The sequence below is a fragment of the Dermochelys coriacea genome, chromosome 9, assembly GCF_009764565.3.
Source record: "Dermochelys coriacea isolate rDerCor1 chromosome 9, rDerCor1.pri.v4, whole genome shotgun sequence".
Classification (NCBI taxonomy): domain Eukaryota; kingdom Metazoa; phylum Chordata; order Testudines; family Dermochelyidae; genus Dermochelys; species Dermochelys coriacea.
In genome coordinates this window covers 100,684,691-100,705,939 of record NC_050076.1, presented here as the reverse complement: position 1 = coordinate 100,705,939, position 21,249 = coordinate 100,684,691, and the positions used below count along the sequence as shown (strand labels likewise).

General features: G+C 43.0%; 1 protein-coding gene across 2 annotated transcripts in view; it reads right to left on the bottom strand.

Annotated features, from left to right (window-relative positions):
- GPC3 (glypican 3) overlaps window positions 1-21,249 on the bottom strand; it is a 282,585-nt gene that overhangs the window by 80,253 nt on the left and 181,083 nt on the right. For both annotated transcript variants that reach the window (XM_038417171.2, XM_038417170.2), the window contains exons 4-5: window positions 19,932-20,065; window positions 15,458-15,583 (exon numbers count right to left, since the gene is read on the bottom strand). In XM_038417171.2, coding sequence (XP_038273099.1) covers window positions 15,458-15,583; window positions 19,932-20,065 — 260 coding nt within the window. The remainder of the gene's footprint in view (window positions 1-15,457; window positions 15,584-19,931; window positions 20,066-21,249) is intronic.

Here is a 21,249-nt window from a genome sequence, read left to right as displayed (position 1 = left end):
CTCCTGAGTCCCAATCTAATGCCTTCACCTCAAGGCCTCCCTGCCTATATATTTAATCTATCTTGTAGCACTCCGAATTGCCACTTTTGTACCGGTGTGTTACCCAAAGTACAATTAAATTATCATGTCTCTTTCCTGAACAACTTTTATTAAAAAAAATGAACTTGGGTGCGATTCATGTGGGATTCAACGTTTAATGTTAAATGCACAAGCCTCCATTTATATTTTGAAAAGTCTTGTAGCAGGATAATCACGATGGGAAAGTACACAAAATACACAAAATAATAGGCACCGCTGCACCGCAGCCCAGCACTCAAGCACACGAGCAGGGGCTACTTGCCTGCTGAAAGTTAAGCGTGCACTGAAATGTTTTGTTGGACTGAGCTCATGATTTCCACTGAGGCTGAAATAACAAACGTTTCTAAATAAATAGCTGGCTTTCAACAAACACACACTACATCAGAATCCATATTCTCAGGGCACCATCTTGTGGAAAGACGCATGACTACAGTTCAGTTATTACACTCATAAACACTTGTTTCTGCAAGAGCTGTGCCTAACTTTACACACTCAAATGTTTGCAGGACTGAGGTGCTAGACCTGTTGTTTTATCACACAATCGCAGAACACTACTAAACCATGCCAACACGTCTGTAAAACTATAAACTCATTAGCAACATGAACATGTAAAAGCCAGACTTTTTAGATGCCTAAGAAATTGCGACCTTTGCTGTCCTTATGTGAAGCTAATTTTAAAATGCAGAGGCAGAACTATAGTTTTAAAGTACGTTGCTGAAAAGCATTCTGGAGTTTCAGTGAGATTTAATTCCTGGGTTCTGTAGACTTCAATGAGAGCAGAACTGAGCCCCTGTCTGGAGCATACCTAAATCAAAGGAATACATTTCTTCTGGAATAGCGTAATACTAATGCACATAAACTGATCTTGTAATCCCTGAGCAGGCAAAACTCACACTGAAGTCAATGGGAGTTTTGTTTGGGCAAGGACTGCAAGATCAGACTCTCTACACTCTAGTTTCAGAGTAGCAGCCATGTTAGTCTGTATTCGCAAAAAAGAAAAGCAGGCATTTTCATTGTGGCACCTTAGAGACTAACAAATTTATTTGAGCATAAGCTTTCGTGAGCTACAGCTCACTTCATCGGATGCATTTGGTGGAAAAAACAGAGGAGAGATTTATATACACACACAGAGAACATGAAACAATGGGTTTTATCATACACACTGTAAGGAGAGTGATCACTTAAGATAAGCCATCACCAGCAGCGGAGGGGGGGGAGAAGGAGGAAAACCTTTCATGGTGACAAGCAAGGTGGGCCATTTCCAGGAGTTAACAAGAACATCTGAGGAACAGTGGGGGGTGGGGTGGGGGGGAGAAATAACATGGGGAAATAGTTTTACTTTGTGTAATGACTCATCCATTCCCAGTCTCTATATGATGGAGCACAGTAGATGTGGTAGGGCCAGGGGACATAATGTCCAGTGGCGAACGTTCAGTGAATGTAGAGAATATGGAAGGCACAGTGAGTGGCCCTGGTTAACTCCATTAGAGACAGGGTTGGCGTCATAGGCGACCAGTGAGACAAAGAATGTGTCTTCATTGCACACTAAGGATTGAGCCCAACCCCCCCTTCCATCCACACACAAATCAGTCTGACTTGGGTCAGTAAGCACTCAGGACCTGTGTCCTAAGGCCCTGTTAAAGTGGTGGGTCATAGCCTGAGTTCTGCTGAGACTCGGGTCCAAGCCCTGTATTTTGCAGTGGGGACACAGCTCAAGCCGCAGACCCGAGTTAGAAAGTCTATGCCGCACAAAATGGACGTTAGCACAGTTGTGGGTCCGGCAATTGTAAAACCTGAGTTTTGCAATGCAGTGAGGATGCTCAAGCATGGGCTTGGGAACACAGAGTCCACAAGCTGAGGTCCCGCAGACTCAGGTTTATGATGCAGTGTAGACATACCCTAACGACGAAGCCATCCTCCCACACAGGAAAACCCACAAAAGAGAACCTGAATGTTGGGGGGAAACTCCGGGAAGTTCCCCTTGTGGAGTTCTCCCTAGAACTGTCCTGCTACCTGGGCTGTACCCAGATGCACAAGGCTTTCAGTCCATGGGTAGGCAATGCAGCCCTTCCTTCCTTCCGGTTTTGTTCAATATCTTCATAAACGATATGGAGGATGGTGTGGATTGCACCCTCAGCAAGTTTGCAGATGACACTAAACTGGGAGGAGATATGCTGGAGGGTAGGGATCGGATACAGAGGGACCTAGACAAATTAGAGGATTGGGCCAAAAGAAATCTGATGAGGTTCAACAAGGACAAGTGCAGAGTCCTGCACTTAGAACAGAAGAATCCCATGCACCGCTACAGACTAGGGACTGAATGGCTTGGCAGCAGTTCTGCAGAAAAGGACCTAGGAGTTACAGTGGACGAGAAGCTGAATATGAGTCAACAGTGTGACCTTGTTGCCAAGAAGACTAACGGCATTTTGGGCTGCGTAAGTAGGGGCATTGCCAGCAGATCGAGGGACGTGATCATTCCCCTCTATTGGACATTGGTGAGGCCTCATCTGGAGTACTGTGTCCAGTTTTGGGCCCCACACTACAAGAAGGATGTGGAAAAATTGGAAAGCATTCAGCGGAGGACAACAAAAATGATTAGGGGATTGGAACACATGACTTATGAGGAGGGGCTGAGGGAACTGGGATTGTTTAGTCTGCGGAAGAGAAGAATGAGGGGGGATTTGATAGCTGCTTTCAACTACCTGAAAGGGGGTTCCAAAGAGGATGGATCTAGACTGTTCTCAGTGGTAGAAGATGATAGAGCAAGGAGTAATGGTCTCAAGTTGCAGTGGGGGAGGTTTCGGTTGGATATTAGGAAAAACTTTTTCACTAGGAGGGTGGTGAAACACTGGAATGTGTTACCTAGGGAGGTGGTGGAATCTCCTTCCTTAGAAGTTTTTAAGGCCTGGCTTGACAAAGCCCTGGCTGGGATGATTTAGTTGGGGATTGGTCCTGCTTTGAGCAGGGGGTTGGACTAGATGACCTCCTGAGGTCCCTTCCAACCCTGATAGTCTATGATTCTATGATTCTCCTGAGCAATGAATTCATGGGCACAAAACTAAAACTAAAGAGAGCTGGTTTGCTCACGAGCATCCAGACCTGCCCTGCTACTACACTCCAGATCACGAGATTTCAGCCTGGCCTCCACCCGTGAGAACAGAGAACACACCTTGTCCGGGGACAAATTCCCTGCTTTGTGCAAAAGGACATGGCGACAGGAAAACACAGGAGGAAAGGTGCCGCCCACTTGACAGCCATCAACAGCTAAAGAGCTTATTGGGTCCTAAAGCCAGCCCTGCGACCAGACTCACGGGAAAGAAAAGTATAGGCAAGCCAACACCAAAAACACCCTATTTTTCCCCAGGGTTCTGTGACTTGTTAGGAGAATCCTGCCAGTAACTTCCTTTTTTGCCTTTCCATTCAACTCAGCAAGTGAGCGTATTGAGTGTTAATTAGCACAAAAGTGGCCACGGTACAGCACAAGCAGGGACTGCGTGACCTCATCTTATAGATTTACAGCAAACTTATCATCTAAGAATAAAGTGTGGAGTAGGGGCAGCATTCGGCATGTGCTTAGGTGCCTTGCTGAACTTGGACCAAAGAGGGCCACTTTGTTCCCGCATTGCCTTGAGTGACAGCAATGGGAAGTTTCCGGGCCAAACTGACCAAGGGATGAAGGCAAGACAGCTACAGAAAGGCACCTAGTGACGGATGCAGAATGTTTCCAACTTACCTCTACTGAGTGTAGGCGTCTCCACTGAATCTGAGCTGTTTTGCGGATGCTTCTGTTCCAGACATTAGCACTAACAAGCCCTGATACAGAGCCTGTTCTCTAAGGACACTGTCAGCACTGACTAATATACTGCTAACTGGCGTAAATTATTAAAGTCCTCCGAGCTCCAACTGGATCCCTGCCTTTTGAGACACCAGTGTTATAACAGGAGCATGTGCCCGGCTTCCACTTCATAAGCAGCACAAAACCAAAGATCCCTACCTCAGATGTGGTACCCTGTAGTAGGATGTCATTCAGCAGAGTAACGCGGGTTTCCCTCCCATAGTTCCCTGGGTAGGAGCTACGGTTTGTGAGAAGTTTCAGAGTAGCAGCTGTGTTAGTCTGTATTTGCAAAAAGAAAAGGAGGACTTGTAGCACCTTAGAGACTAACAAATTTATTAGAGCATAAGCTTTCGTGAGCTACAGCTCACGAAATGCATCTGATGAAGTGAGCTGTAGCTCACGAAAGCTTATGCTCTAATAAATTTGTTAGTCTCTAAGGTGCCACAAGTCCTCCTTTTCTGTTTGTGAGAAGATAATCTCAAAAGGAGAAATGTCACGTTGTTGCAAAGTGTGCTGATACATGGCTGTCACTAAAAATCATTCAAGATAATCACATGATGAAAACATTACCAAGCTAAAGCCTTGCATGGGTTACATATTCCTCTTTCATTTGTAAGTCATAAATATTTGGTATTAAACCCAAATAAGGGGTTTGCCCCAACCCCCACATCCAAAACTCTCACCTTTGCAAATACTTTCCCACTCCAGCTCAATTAGATTTAACCAATGGGGTTCCCAACAAGTTTTACCTCCTGATTTTCGTTTCAGAACATGGAAGTCCTGACAGCAAAATGTGTTTTTAAACATATGATCATAAATGTAGTGGTGTGTTTCCTTCCCCACAGAAACTGCTTTAGCATTGAAATGCAGAGAGACAGCTGTAGCCGACTTGGCTGTGCTAAGTTTGGAGATAAATTACTGAAGTGCAATGTATGATTTACAGAAAATAACCCTGCAAGTCCAGTGTAAAGTATTATGTATGAAAGAGGAAAGTAACCTTTTCATTCAAACACCAATTAATTTACGCCTGCCTCCTGGCTACAAAGTATTTATTCAAATGCCACTGCACATTTTAAGCCTACTAGAGGGGAGCAGAATGTTCTGTCTTCTTTGACTTCTTCACTTTGATGCTGCTCATTGAACCTTAGTTTCTTGGTGATGCAGGGGGACCGAATGCAATAGAACCCGGTTGCTCCATGTGTAGGTAAGCCTTTTAAGGAAAGAGAGCCCATAGAAATGGACCCTGAGACAACAGCAGCAATCCATTCTGCAATATCAAAAGGTGCTCTGCATTGCAGGACCTCTTCTAGTCAATGGAGCTATGTCGATTTATACCAGCTGGGAGCCTGGCCTGGAATCTTTGAAATGTTCACCCTCTTCTGTGGGATACAGTATTGCCAGACCTCGAGCAAAACTGGAAAGGGGTTCTTTTCTATTTTGCTTGGTAATATTAACTGCCCTGAGTCCCAGTCAGCCACACCAAGAGCCTCTTGCAGGGACCCAGGCCACCAAACAAAAGCCGTCCTTTCAGATATACGGCCCCATTGACTGACTGTTGCAAGAGGGCAACCAAGGGGGAAGGGCTGGGCTTACCAAGAGGCAAATGGAGGCGGCCACCTCAGGTGCCAGACTGTGGAGGATCGCCACCAGGACCCTGAGTGTAGAAAATGGTGTCTGCTGCTGGTGCATCTGTATTCTCTCTGTTCAAGCTGCACAGAGATGGTGGAGTGCTGTGCTGGAGGAAGGAGGGAACTAGAGACATAACAGGCAGGCAGGAGAAAAGGTGAGAGGGAATAACAGAAAGCAGCAGGAGCTGCAAGGAGAGAGAGGAGAAAGAGCCTCTTACGTACCTCTCTAGCACCCCCAAGAACCTGGACTGATTAACACCAGCTTCTCAGGGAGCTTCCTGTTTCCTGCTGCTTCCCTGAACCCACTTGAGGAGAACAGGCAGTTAACTGAAGTAATAGGAGCCAGTTAGGCCCTTAAGATGCTGATATCTTCCCTCACTAGGGCCCTGCTACCAACCTGCTTATCTGTCCCCTTCAACTGAGTGTTGAGAGCCGCTATAGCTGGCCCAGAACAGCAGTCATGAGTGCAAGAAGAAACGCCCTTCTAGGGCAGCATTCAGAAAAAGAAAGAAAGCAAAGGAAGTTTTTCTATCTAAGCAGGAAGGAGCTCTCCCAAGATACATAGACACAAATGTTCACAGTGAGCCTTCCGGCCCCAGTGAGGATGTGAGTGGTGAGGAGAGGCCTGATCTTCCAGTTAGTGAGAGTGCAGGTGACCTGGCAGCTACTGCAGCATCCATAACTCCATCTCAAATGGTTGTACCATGCACATTCCTGAAGAAAAGTGTAGATCAGAGAAGAGTGTGGTGGAGGCACAAGAAACAGCTGCTGCTGAGTTTAATTCCTTAAGTATAGATGATCCAGGATTGTAGATCCACTTGAGCAGTAGCCTGAGGGACTTCCTTATACTGCACGGGCCACAGCAAGTGAAAAACTTCATGACCCCAAAGACAATGAAAATAGAAGTTTCCATCCAACACATTACTGACGTGAAATCCTCAATGCTGACAAAGTGGAGAGGCCATGGCTTTTGTACTCGAAAACCCAGAATGCTGCATGCTGTTTTTGTTGCAAACTCTTCCAGACTAACGTTCCGGCCACTTTGGGTTCTACAGGAACAAAGGACTGGAAAAATCTGGCATGCCATGAGAAGGCATTAAATCACCAGAGAGCATTCCATAGGTGAAAAGAGCTTGAGATGAGACTAAGGTTAAAGGCCACCATAGATGATCAGCATCAAGAGAAGACTGCTTCAGAGTCTCTTGACTAGCAAAATGTTCTGAAAAGGCTCATTGCCACTGTGAGAATGCTTGGTACCCAAAACCTAGCAATGCGTGGCACTTCAAATCAGCTGCCAAACAATGGAAACTTCCTTAAAATTGTGGAGCTGATGGCTGAGTTTGATGCCGTACTCCAGGAGCATCTAAGAAGAGTCACCACCCAATACCTTGGAAAAATAATTCAAAATGAGATCATACAGTTACTGGCAACAAAAGTCAAACAGAAGATTGTGGCAGATCTGAAGTCAGCAAGATCTTACTCTGTTATTCTGGACTGAACACCTGACATCAGCCATACGGAACAAATGACTTGGTGCATTTTGTAACAACAACAGAACCTAGTGAAAATGTCCCTGCAGTGGTGACTGTCAGAGAGCATTTTCTAGAATTTATTGACCTTGATGATACTACAGGAGCTGGTATGACAAATGTGCTTCTTAAAAAGCTGGAAGATATGGGAATTGCGATGGCTGACATGAGAGGTCAGGGCTACGATAATGGTGCCAACATGAGAGGAAAGAACAGAGGAGTGCAGACACGGATCCAAGAGATAAACCCTTGAGCTTTTTTTGTCCCATGCAGTTCTCATTCATTGAACTTGGTGGTCAGTGATGCAGCATCAACTTCTAGTGTGGCTGCTGAATTTTTTAATGTAATTCAAAGCATCTATGTATTTTTCTCTGCATCAACTCATCAATGGCAGATTTTGAAGCAACATCTGGGAACACCCTCTCTGACACTGAAACCACTGAGTGCCACATGATGGGAAAGTCGAGTGGAGGCGATAAAGCTTATCAAACACCAAATTGTGAAGATAGATGATGCCATAGCTGCCATTATGGAGGATAATGCTATGACAGGAACTGTTCATGGGAGAACAGTGGCAGAGGGAAATGGAATCACCAGAAATATAAATAACTTCAAATTTCTGTATGGCTTAGTGTTGTGGCATGACGTACTGTTTGAAATACATGTTGTAAGCAAGAGACTACAAGGTGTTGACCTTGATATATCTGGAGCAATGGAACAACTGGACAAAACAAAGTCATACCTACAGTCTTACCAGTCAGATGAGGGATTTCAAAACGTTCTGAAGACTGCACAGAAGTTGGCAGAGGAACTTCACACTGAAGCTATTTTCCCACCCATTCAAGAATACAAGAGTCACCGAAGAAGACGACATTTTGATTATGAGGCATGGGATACTCCTATAAGAGACCCCAAACAACAATTCAAAGTTGAATTCTTTAACCGGGTGCTAGATTGTACAATACAGTCAGCTGAAGAACGTTTCATGCAGCTCAAGGAACACAGCAGTATATTTGGGATGTTGTATGATATTCCAAAACTCCTCACTATACCTGAAGAAGACCTACACCAGCAATGCAGGGCACTAGAGACAGTGTTGACACATGATGACATGCACAATACTGATGCGAGTGATTTAGGTGATGAACTGAAAGTCCTTTCAAGATACATTTCAGCAGGAGCAACTCCAAAGGCTGGAATATATGTGCACAAATAATATGACCACCCTCTTTCAAATGCTTTTGTTGCTCTGCACATACTTCTAACACTTCCTGTAACAGTCGCCAGTGGAGAATGCAGCTTCTCCAAGTTGAAGTTAATAAAAACACATCTACGCTCCACAATGACTCAGGAGAGCCTGGTTGGCATTGCAACCATCTCAACAGAGCATGAGCTGGCCCAGACTGTGGACCTTCAGCAGGAAGCAGTTCAAATCTTTGCAACCAAGAAGGCTCGAAAAGCACCACTTTGATTATTCAAACAGATAAAAATGCCAGTGTTTACTATGCAGACAAGAAAAGTTACATTTGCTGTTCAGGCGTTTGAAAGTTAAGTGTTACAATTTTTGAACAAGGCATTTTAAGTTGTTAGTTCTCCTTTATTGGGGTAGGTAGCAGAGCAGTACCATGAGAGGAGTAGAACAGGAAAAAGGCAGAACTGAGACCTTTCAAAGTTTTAGCCCAAGCGAGGGGATATGGGGGCGTCATTTGAGATCCCTGCCTCATGTGCCAAAATATTGTGGGCCGGCCCTGCAAGGGGGTGTGTGCTGCCCCCGCCAGGCACTGCCATTCAATCACATGTTGGCTGGTAAACCATTCCTTACACTCTTTTAAATAAGAGCTGAGATTCTCAGATAATAGCCTGACTCCAGAAGCAGGAGCTTTCAGCAAACCCCCCCCACCAAATATGGCAAAAGTCACAATAAAATTATGAGAGTTGGCAACACAGGGGATGGTACAAACCCTTTATCACTTCACTTCACTTTAGTTCAATACCGCTAGAGACATACTAATGATGGAAGTGTTGGTCAGTCGTTGGATCAACAGGTATGTTTAATATATCTAGAGAGAGACCCATGATCTCTTAAAATACTCTGGGAACAACCTACTACATTGGCCTAATTAAAGCTTACATATGATAGGAAACTTTGTTTTATGTATCTAAAAAGTTATAAAATCCCCTTTCTTTTTTTGGGACGCCATTGTGTCTGATATTCTGTAACACTGCCAGAAATAACTGTCCTCTTCATGAGATGAAGGTTCATTACTGGCATGGAATCATCCTTGTTACAATACACACGTTTTCTCTCGGACATCGCGCTGTGCTTTGATTGTTTATTATTTGTACAATTAAAAAACCCTGAATATATTGGCAATAAAAAGGAAATTAGAAACTTTTTCCTGCAGGAAGTAAAATCAGGATAGTTTAACGGGATGCTAAGAATATGTTAATTTGGATATGGTATAAAAGGAGTGAGGATTAAGAGATGCACGGAGAACTTAGGTTAATGTAGAATTTGTCTTGTACAGCTTTGAAATGATAATACTTGCATAATTTGCTTAAAAGTTTTGCAAAGGATCCATGTGTCTGACGTGCTATTCACAAGAGCTTTAAAGGAATATACCAGTATAAGCAGATTATTAAACTTTAAGAATCTGAACTTTTAATAGGCTTTGCAAATTAAATGCTGTGAAATCTTGACACACCGTATAAAAACCTTAAATCAGAAAGTTATTCTATAAAACACAGCAACATTTCTCACAGGCTGGTGAGTGCACATTGAATGGGCCTTTTCTGTGAATGGTGTGCTTTCCATTAATGTCTAACACATTTTAATGTACCCTAATGGAGTGTTTTGTTATGAGTTTCTTTTTTCTTAATACTTGTAGCATATTTTCTCCTACTGTCTATCTACTGCACAATTGAAGACTGCCATGCCCAGGGCATCTGATTAGAATATCAACTTCTTTTGAAGATTGCACATCTTTGCAAGATGTATGTACTTCCTGATAGCGCTGCATCAGCTGATGTTACAAAAATAAGACAAGGAGAGTGCTTCCAACAGCTGACAAGAAGGTGTGAGTAACGGGGGGGGGGGGGGAATAAGCATGGGGAAATAGTTTTACTTTGTGTAATGACCCATCCACTCCCAGTCTTTATTCAAGCCTAAGTTAACTGTATCCAGTTTGCAAATTAATTCCAATTCAGCAGTCTCTCGTTGGAGTCTGGTTTTGAAGTTTTTTTGTTGTAATATTGCAACTTTTAGGTCTGTAATCAAGTGACCATGGAGATTGAAGTGTTCTCCAACTGGTTTTTGAGTGTTAAAATTCTTGACGTCTGATTTGTGTCCATTTATTCTTTTACATACAGACTGTCTGGTTTGGCCAATGTACAGGCAGAGGGGCATTGCTGGCACATGATGGCATATATCACATTGGTAGATGTGCAGATGAACAAGCCTCTGATATTGTGGCTGAAGTGATTAGGTCCTATGATGGTTCTATGTCAACTGTTGGAAATGGGCCATCCTGATTATCACTACAAAAGGTTTTTTTCTCCTGCTGATACTAGTTCACCTTAATTGATCACTCTCATTATAGCGTCTATGGCAACACCTATTGTTTCATGTTCTCTGTGTATATAAATCTCCCCACTGTATTTTCCACTGAATGCATCCGACAAAGTGAGCTGTTGCTCATGAAAGCTTTTGCTCAAATAAATTTGTTAGTCTCTAAGGTGCCACAAGTACTCCTTTTCTTTTTGCTGATACAGACTAACACGGCTACCACTCTGAAACCTATTAGAGACATGGCTACTACAGCAACCTCAGCTCCTATAGAAATTATCTCTACCCACAGACAAACGTGCTCACACATACAAAATCCATGGCTGTGATAAATAAACGTGTCACGTACCTGTGGTGCTATCACAGCCCAGGAACTAAATCACCTGCCCACAGCTCCCCAGCACGCAGGGTAGTAGCTCAATCCCCTTAGCAGCTTTGAACAGCAACCTTTTTAAATACCACCTTGATTAGAAGAACTTCAAGCAGCTTTAACCAACATGGAATTAAAAACGGTTCCAGGCATAGAACCTTTATCTATATGGATGCACCAGCGTTAGCAACCGGGGTCAGCAACGTGTCCATACATGGACACAAGTGTCCGTGGTAAAAATTTTGAGGTCCATGGTAATTTTTTAAAAAATTGACTGACAGAATGACATAACCCACCCCTCAGCCACCCCTCCGCCAATGTCCGTCAGTAAGTACAGTAATTCTGTCACATGTCCGTCACACAACATAGTGGTGCCGACCCCTGGTTAGCAAGGATAGGACACTTGTAATGAAATATCTCTAATGTGGATAAGGCTTAAGTATTAATCGAAAAACCTGAACCTAGACAATTTTCTCCATAGTATCAGGACCCTTCTAGCAATGAAGCAGTTATGAATGTCTCTCTGCTGGCTCCAGTCCAACTCTGGTACATGGAACAGGTTAACTACAAGGAAGGAAGGAAGTCTATTTTTGTCAAGCCTGCTGTATACTTCACTCATGAGTATCTGAACAGGGGAACACTACATCTGGGTTGCAGCCTCAAAAAGCCAGGAAAACAGAGACACATAAATCTGAGGTGACAGAATTTTTGCTTTCTAAGTACATGGACACCCCAGGTCAGGACTTTCTTTTCTCAGCTCTCCCAGTAGGCTACCAGCCAATAAATGACTAATATCCGGAAGCTAACTGCAAGGTTCATGAAACCCAGTATTTCTTGTAAAAAGCTGAAAGCCAGGTCTGGGGAAAATCAGAAGTGAGCACATGGACAGGTGAAGTTATGTCCAAAGAATTAGAGCGTACAGCTCATGTTTTTAGGTTTCACCTCGCTTGGGGAAAATAAAGGCCAAGATTGTTGAAAGTGACTAGTGATTTTGGGAGCCCAGCTAGACACACCTTGAAGGGGCTTCATTTTCAGAAAGTGCTGAACACCCATGTTCTGAAAACAGGTCCCTTTAAGGGATCCCAATTTGGGTACCCCCAAAATTGAGGCAGCAAAAAAAAAATCACTATCACTCTTGAACACCTTAGATACAAAAAGAAAATGAGTACTTGTGGCACCTTAGAGACTAACAAATTTATTAGAGCATAAGCTTTCGTGAGCTACAGCTCACTTCATCGGATGCATTTGGTGGAAAAAAAAACACGGCTGCTACTCTGAAACCTTAGATACAGTAATTAATCAATGTGATGATTCTTATTTCAATTTAAAACGCAGTCTGTAAATGGGAATGAGGAGAGAAGAGGCATTTATTTTTATTAGTGTGACTTTATTCAGATTAGTTTCTATTTCTAATTCCATTAAGGGAAACACTTTTGGGTACTACTCACACTCCCAACCCAGTGAGAAGTCAGACAGTCATTCCAGGACATGTTAGGGTTGTATATGCTTAAAACATGAGGCGGGAAGGAGGTCAATAAATCTAACACACAATGTTGATGACCTATTTTCTGCTTGTGTATGTGAGTTCCATGAACCCTCGGTCCTCACTGTGGTTTTGTGCATCTCAGTACAGCCTCTCCAGCAGGACAGATGCAAAGCAGCCCCTATGCAAGCCGCCATCCACACCAATTCACGACTAGTTAGCAAGTGGTTTCCTACACAGAGCAGCTGGTCTTTCCTCCAGAGGACACCACTGACATCTCTGCAAGGGAATCCGATTTTTCGCACTCGCCTACCATCGCTGTCACTTGGTTCGGAGTGAAAAATTTAAACTTCAGCTCTGAAGAGGGTTATTGTCGATATTTCAGATAAGCTGGCAGAGGAGGTGGTGTGTGTTTGACAAGACAGAGTGGGAGGGAGAAGACAGCAGATAGAAGCGTGTTCGCTTAAGGAGGAGCACTGCAGGAGATAGCTTTGCTCATAGTACTGCAAAGTTATTCATTTCATTATTAATTCAGTGGCTAGGCAAGTGGGAAGAGAAACATCTGGGTTTTTGCTCAACTCTGTTCACTTTACTGTTATCTCCATCCTCCCAACCCCCCTCCCCATCCTGTCTGTCTTTTTCAGCCACCTGTCATGTCCTACACCAAAACTGTAAGCTCTCTGGGGCACAGATAGGCTTCTTTGTTTTTTGTCTATACAAGGGAGTACTGATCCTTGATTGGGGTTCCTAGGCACTGCCAGAATAGAATTTACACACAGGTTCCAAAGTCAAGCATTCTAGTAAATGTCAGAATTAGGGTTGCCTGTTCACCCTTAATTTGGCCCCTTTGTCCCTACCCATACGATACAGCCATATACAATAGCACATCATAAATCTGTGGTAGAGCCTGGAAGAGCCAGGACTAGAACCCAGCTCTTCTCTCGGTGGGCTAACGCTTTACCCACAAAAGGGCATCCCTTCTCTTTTTGCAACCCTCCATCTCATTCATTGTCCATCCTGTGCCCTGACTAAGGCAGGAGTCTTGTAGAACAAACGCTATGTGAGCCTGTAAGACTGCATCATAATGCATACGCACAAGGAGGCCAAATTTGGATTGCAACCTTCGTTCAGGTATTTCCTAATTTCTAAGTGAGTGACTCTGCAACTTGGGTGACATTTAGCATCGTTTTTTTTTTTAAATGTACATGTCTGGGTATTATAAAGTGAAAAAGAAATTCCATGGTACAGAGCCATATTGATCCTGCCCACATGGATCATCATCTGAGTCTGAAACCAGGACCCACACTGACAACACAGTCGTCCACCACTGGCTTCACTGGGACTCTGTGTGGTCTAAGTTAGGACAGTAGGACCAAGAACGTAGAATTTCAATCTTGATCTGCAAAGACCTCATTGTACTTAAACATTTCACATTATACAGGCTGTAGTATTTAATAGCATGATTTCATGTGCTTTTTAATTAAGAAGCAGAGAAATATTTTTTTAATCCTTTTTGAATTGTACTTTTCATTAGGCATGGAGATGAAAGTTTTTTCCAAAAGAAGGTACAGACAGAGGGCACATTTTCCTGAGGCAAAGTAACTTCATATTATTAAATGCATAATCGGCAATGCTTGAGTAATCTTTTAAAAGATAGTTTGATGTCGTTTTCTGGTCCCTTCAGTGTTTCAGGTCAATACTGCAAGTACAAGTTAATTATTTCCTGAGGTTACCAACCAAGAAGCAGCCATACTTTATGCTCTACATTATTTTTGCCATGTCTTGACATTATTTCTATTATTTTCCTTATGTAAATTACTTTAATAGTAAAGGACATTTTGCAAAGTAGTGTTATTAGAAGAGCAGTCTGGTGATATTACGTTTAATTATAATAAGCATTACTATGCTGAGTTCATACATTCTTGAACATTTCTAGGGACCAATGTTTTGCCAAAAAAAAAGTTTTTTCATTAACACGTTTTCCTTTGTAATATTAACCTTGTATTTGTCATTCACCGTTAATCTCACAGATAATTGTCACAACACCCAGAGAAGCAATGAATATACTTAATATATTATATATGGAAGCAAGAGAAAACAGAATGGGGAAGAACCACCGTGGTTGATACTCTGCTGGCAGCCCAGAGTGACACCAAGGATGAATTTGGCCCAACACTTAAGACTTTTTATTTAAAGACTCATCAGTAGAAACCTCCTGTTGGTCACAGTGCAAGTAGATCATGCAAAGGAAAACAACTGCACACTTTGGACCGAATTCCATGCACACCTGCATGTATGCAGTCCACATTGTAGTGCACCTGAGGACAGAATTGAGTGTTTTTCAGATATTACCATGTCCACAGGTAATACTGTGGCATTTGTCTATTTCCTAATGTTAATGGTTCATTCTAGAATGAAGGTCAGATGTTCAAGTTGGAAGAAAGTCAGCACAAACCCAGAAGATGTATTAGCAAAACTCAATAGCCCAGATGACCATCAGCGTGAAACCGCACCAAAGGTAAAAGGGTAACTACAACTTCATTGATACCCAAATTGTCACTGAATTATGCCCTTTCCAGAGGGAGTGTTGCTTAGTAAAGCAGTTGTTCCGCATCTTTGTTCCTGACTGGTCAACACCTACGAACACAATTCTCCACTGGGTCACAGCAGCGTGTGTTTCACACAGAGTGGCTTCCACATCTCAATAAAGCATGAAGAGTAACCTTCTGCTCCTCCCCATAGGTAGTTTTGGGCCCCCCTCTGCTCCATCGCTCTGCTAAACATTACGCAGCAGACTCAACTTCTGGCATGATTATTTTTAAGTTTTGTATAAATAACGAAGATCGCCAGTGAAGCTATTTGTGAAACCTCACACATCAATGAATTCAGTAGGCCACAGTCCTTCAAACACTTACATGCACATTTAACTGATTATGAGGAGCACTGAGGAGAAAAAAAGAATTGTTCACCTTTCCACAATTTCTTGTCCATTCCAGCAAAGGGTGTCATTCTGAACAGCAGAACCGTGGCTGCAGATGTACTCCGGCAAGCTGCTATAAAAACTGCTATGAGATTTTAGTTTCATAATGAGCTCCCTGAAAAGAAAGCACAAAGGTATAAATTAAAGAGGAACAGATTATCATCGGATGAAATGAGCTGTAGCTCACGCAAGCTTATGTTCAAATAAATTTGTTAGTCTCTAAGGTGCCACAAGTCCTCCTTTTCTTTTTGCGAATACAGACTAACACGGCTGCTACTCTGAAACTCACCAGTAGGTTACAATTACACACGTGCTTCACTTTACACACGAGTAGCCTCACAAGTCAATGGGACTACTCACCCGTGTAAAGTTAAGCACTTGTGTCTGCAAGGTGACGGCCCGAATTTGTAACTAACTATTGTAGTAAAATGTGGAGAAGTTGATAACACAGGCAGTTACCGTCCATTGACAATGCACGCTACGTAATATGTAACAATGAGCCAAATTCAGTACTGGACACATTTCCCAAAGTGGGCTGTATTCAGATCTGGGGCTTTATATGAGCCGATTCTTGCTCTCGCACTACAAATTGCTAAAGCAGATTTAAGAATCCAAATGAGCTGCTTTAAGGGAGTACATCAAGATTAAAGGCCCAAATTTCCATCAAGACAGATGACTCCAGACTCAGGGCAACTGGCCAGCCTTGTTCTGCTGCTACACACAGTGTAGGAAGACATACAACTACATGATTTTGCAAAATCCTGTTGGCCTCTGCACATGTGTGACTGTGAGAGATTTTCAGATACAGGTCTGACAGTCCCATCTGCTTCCTGCAATCGAAGAGGCCAGCAGCATATACATTTTTCTCCAGGAGGGAAGGAGGAAACAGCTATCGCCAGAGATGCAGAAGGTGGGGTGGAGGTGAACTGGGCAGAGCCCCTGTTCATGCCCCTGGCTCATGCCCCTGGCTCAGGCAACTACAACAGAGCACTGTGGAGCAGGAACCCCAGCAGCACGACTTCTCGAGAAGGGGCCTGAACTGCCGAAGACTCTGGCAGCTGCTGAACATGCAGCTGGGGAGACCGAACAGGATGTTCAACTGCTCTCAGCTTAGCGCTGACACCTTTGTGGGGAAATAGTAGGGACATCAAGCAGCTGTCATGCAAAACTCGTCTGTGCATTAATCAACGAGAGCTGTGAAGGGCACAAGAATATTACTTGGACTCAAGGCCTCTCAGCTCCCAGAGCAGCACACCTTCCCCTAGGCTCTGGGGTACTTTCTGACCATCTCTGTTGCCTCCCTCCACCCCCAGAACTGAGACTCCTCCTCCATTTAAGTCCTGCGGTGGCAATAAGCTCCCCTGCTTGCTCCCTAGGGCATCAACCACAAAGTGCACCTTTGACTCTGGCCTGGAGGCTGGGACCGAGGGGTTGTCGAAGGGTGGAGGGAGAACGGGGCAGAGCAGTAGTGTGTTTAACTCGGGGCAGGGGGAGTAATAGAAAACAAATGGAAAATAACTAAAATAAATCAAGGCAAAATGAATTAAATACAACCAGCACATAGCCTATAAAGCAATGGGGCTTGGGACTGCAGGAGCACTCTTTTAATGGGCCAGGTGAGGAGGTGGAGATCTAAGCGCCATAAGGAAGGGGGGGATACTGAGATTTGCTCAATATCTTCCATCGATATTGTTGAACCACAAGGTGTGTGCATCAGACCCCTAGCTGATGGTGCCCTTCCTCCCACCCTTTTTCTCCCCCTTTGTATTTTGGCCATCTCCTGATCTGTAAGCATGTCATCAACCTGGGAGCAGGGACTATCTTATGCGTGTCTGTATGACACCTGGCACAGTGGGGCCTCTGAACCTGCCTGGAGCTTGCAGGCACTCGTGCAATGTCAATCATCCCTGGATTGGTACAGTCTGCCTTTTGGCACATACCATTCCTTATTTTAAAAGCAGTGAATCCTCTTCAGACTGAAGTAAACTGTTACAGAGATTAGCCATGAGCTACAAACCACCCAGCTGGGGGCAGACAAAACAAAGAGAAAGATGTCTGGAGGCTATCAAAGAGACCCTTTATTTTTTATTTCTTTATTTTTAATAAGGCATGCAGCTGTTCACCCATCATCAGATTCACACAGCCAGTGCACACAGCCTCTCTAACTAACAGAGATATAGTGGAAGAGGGTTCCTTTTTTTCCCCTACAGTATTGATGGGAAGTAACATAATGCAGCTTTTCTGGCTATTGAAAGATGTCAGTGCTGCTATTTATCACCTCATCTCCACCAATAAACAAGCTTTAGTTAATGAGAAAAGCTTTACTAATGTCATTAAAAACACATCATAAAGTCTGAGCATCTTTCCCTGCAAAAATACACGGGAAGATTTATGTCTTTACTTTCGGCAGGCACTAGAATATCTTGTGATCACCATTTGTTCTTAATGCATTTCCTGGGGGGCTTTATTTTCTTCTTGGGGCCATCCGGGAGGCCAAAATAAGTCAAGATTCTTCTCATGGCATTTCTGTGCTGAATTGCTGAGCAGGATGAGACAATTACCTCCCATGTTTTACATATGATGCTCCTTTTAACACATCCCAGAATGATATTAGCCTTCTTCACAATTGCCTCACGTTATTGTCTCATATTCAGTTTGAAATCCACTATAATCCCCAGTTCCTTTTCTGTAATACTACTGCTCAGCCAGTTACTCCACATTTTGTAGTTGTTCATTTGATTTTTCCTTTCTAAGTGAAGTACTTTGCACTTGTCTTTATTGAATTTCATCTTGTTGAATTCAGACCAAATCTCCAATTTGTCAAGGTTGTTTTGAATTCTAATCCTGTCCTCCAAAGTGTTTACAATCCCTTCCAGTTTGGTGTAATCTGAAAATTTTATAAGAAAACTCTCCACTCCATTATCCAAGCCATTAATTAAATTATTGAATAGTACTGGACTCAAGAGAAATCCCTGCAGGACCCCACTAGATACAACCTTCCAGTTTGACAGCAAACCATGGATAATTATTCTTTGAGCACGGTTTTCAACCAGCTGTGCACTGACCTTATAATAATTTCATCTAGACCACATTTCCCTCATTTGCTTGTGTGAATGTCTCATGGGACTGTGTCAAAAGCCTTACTAAAATCAAGATATATCACATCTACTGCTTTCCCCAACTCACTAGGCCAGTAACCCTATCAAAGAAGGAATTAGGTTGGTCTGTCATGTTCTGTTCTTGACAGATCCATGTTGGCTATTCCTTATCACCTGATTATCCTCTCAGTGCTTACAGACAGATTGTTTGATCATTTGTTCCAGAATCTTTCATCCCTCCTTCCTTTTCATTTCCCCTCATGTGTAACCAGAGTGGTCTCTCATCTTGTAGCTGTCAATTTCCTATGAGGTCCTGTCCTGAAAGCAGCTCCCATTTTGTTATTGTAGACTGAGGGAGTGTTAGGTACCAGATCCCGCAGGAAGAGCACTGGAAGGAATAATGTTTTCTGTCGGCTGAAGCCGCAAGTGATCATCTCACAGCAGAAGGATGGGAGACATCAGTCGCAAAGTGAAGGAGAGAAACGCTTCCAATGTCAGTAAGTACAGGCTCTCTTAAAGCCCTAAGTTCATTGCCATGGGTTTCTCCAAATCCCATGCTCCTCAAATGACAATAATGCATCACTTCCAGAGTCTGTGCAGTGTGCCCCCCATGATACAGAAAGATAATGGAGGAACAAAGATGCTTATAACACACTTACAAGCAGTCTCCTCTTAGTCCACCCTGGTACGGCCTGACTGAAAGACAATGAGAATTTGGCCCAGTAAATATTTACAGGTGACTTTGTCCATGTCATCTTTGAGCATTTCCACATTTACAAAAAAAATCAAATTTTCTCATTTCATTTCTGCAGCTGTTCTTTTATTTAAATAAATAAGTGCATGCATGCAAAATTCTCCTAGTCTGCTTTGAAAATCAATGAGAGGGAAAAGAGCTTTTTCCCTTCATATCAATATGATCCCACTAAATTACAGCTTCTTTTTACCGAGTTAAACCTAGCTGGAACAAGTGCTGGGTTCTGTGCCATAAACACAGACGCCTGCTCTGATTTTCAATCACTTAGAAAACTGCTGTGAACATTCCTTGATGTTTTTAAGGTGTTAAGTAAAAAAAAAAAAAATCCCTCCATACTATAAGGTTGAAAACCTTGTGCGCCATGCTTCAGGCTAAGGTTAACATCTGCCTTGGCAACCTTTAAAAACAGCATTTTGTACAGCCCCTGGAACATCAAAGATGGGAATCAGGAGACAGTTTTATGCTTAAAAGAAAAACACTGACATTTACACGGTAGCCATGAAAACATGTAACCCTCACCCACATGGATATATTTCAGAGTTTTACATCAGAGTAGTTTCCTGCCTCATAAACAGAGCAGGCACGTATACTCAGAGTCAAAATGGTCTCACCTTCTCCGGCTGGACAGGGTTTCCTCATGTTCTGGGTGAGCCACCTTCCGTACGTTCTTGTCAATGAAAAGGTCTTCAGGGTCATGAACTGATCTATACTGTCTCTGTTGAGAATGGCCACAGAATTTGCTAATCTGAAAATGCAACACAAAAGCATGATGAGCTAAAGTGCAGCAAGCAACACACTAGAAGCAAAAGGCTAAGAGATGTACTGTCCACCACACGCATACATTTTTTAAAATAGCATAATAAAGATGCAGGGTAAAATTTTCAAAAGCGCCTCGGTGACTTGGGAGCCAATGTCACATTTACTAAGTGACTTAGGCACTTGGGAGTCAATAAGGAGTTAGGTGCCTAAACACCTTTAAAAATCTGGGCCTATGTCACACTTGTGAAAATCTGATGAAGGCTCCCAAGTCACTTATGCATTTTTGAAAATGTTACCCATTGCCTCATCCCAGAGGAATTTGTGGGGGTAACTTGTAAAGCAAAAGAACTTGGAATAGAATAACAAGTATGTCAACCAATTTCTTCCACTGGGGAGGAAACCTAGTCCTGGTTCTCACATAGTAACAAAGGTTTTTTCTCAAATTATAAATGAGCCTGAAGGGAAAAGTCGAAGGATTATGCGTTTTGTGCCTCTCTACAGAAATTCCTGGTCAGAAATATAAAGCTCTGTTTTCCAAGTGCAAGGTGTTTTTAACCTTTCTGGGCCAGATCCTCAGCCAGTGTAATCCAGTATTAAAGTCAATAGATGTATGCTGAGGATCTGACCCTTCGAGGGCTAGTTGTTTTTTTTTTTTAACTAGTTCATCTGAACAGCACTCCAATCTTGGAAGTATGTTTTGCTCCAAGACTGAAACAAGCTCATAAAAGAGAATTGTAAAGATCACATAATGCTTTTGTAAGGATACCGGCCTTGTGGGATTGAAGGCAATGCACAGAGAGCAATCAGCTGTCAAAACCCTGAGCTATAAGCTTTTCCTGGCAGAATTCCAAACTGACAGGTTAAATATTCTCTGTGTTATCAGCCGTGGTGCTTCAGAAGTTCCTCTGCACTTTCTTTTTGAAAGTCAGAGCAAAACAAGATACAGATACCAGGCCAGAGTTAAAGAAGAACTAATATTTCTGGTTGTCAACCCCTTTAAAAAGATCGTTTTGTTTTCCTGTCACAATCGGTAGCCACTGCCCATGAGACTGTACGCCCCCTTTGATGCTTCACCTCTGTGTGGAAGGACTGTGCTTCCCTGAAAGCTTACTTACGCCTTCAAAACAGAGTTTGAGTGGGATCTGAGAGGAAAAGGGTGGATTTCACTCT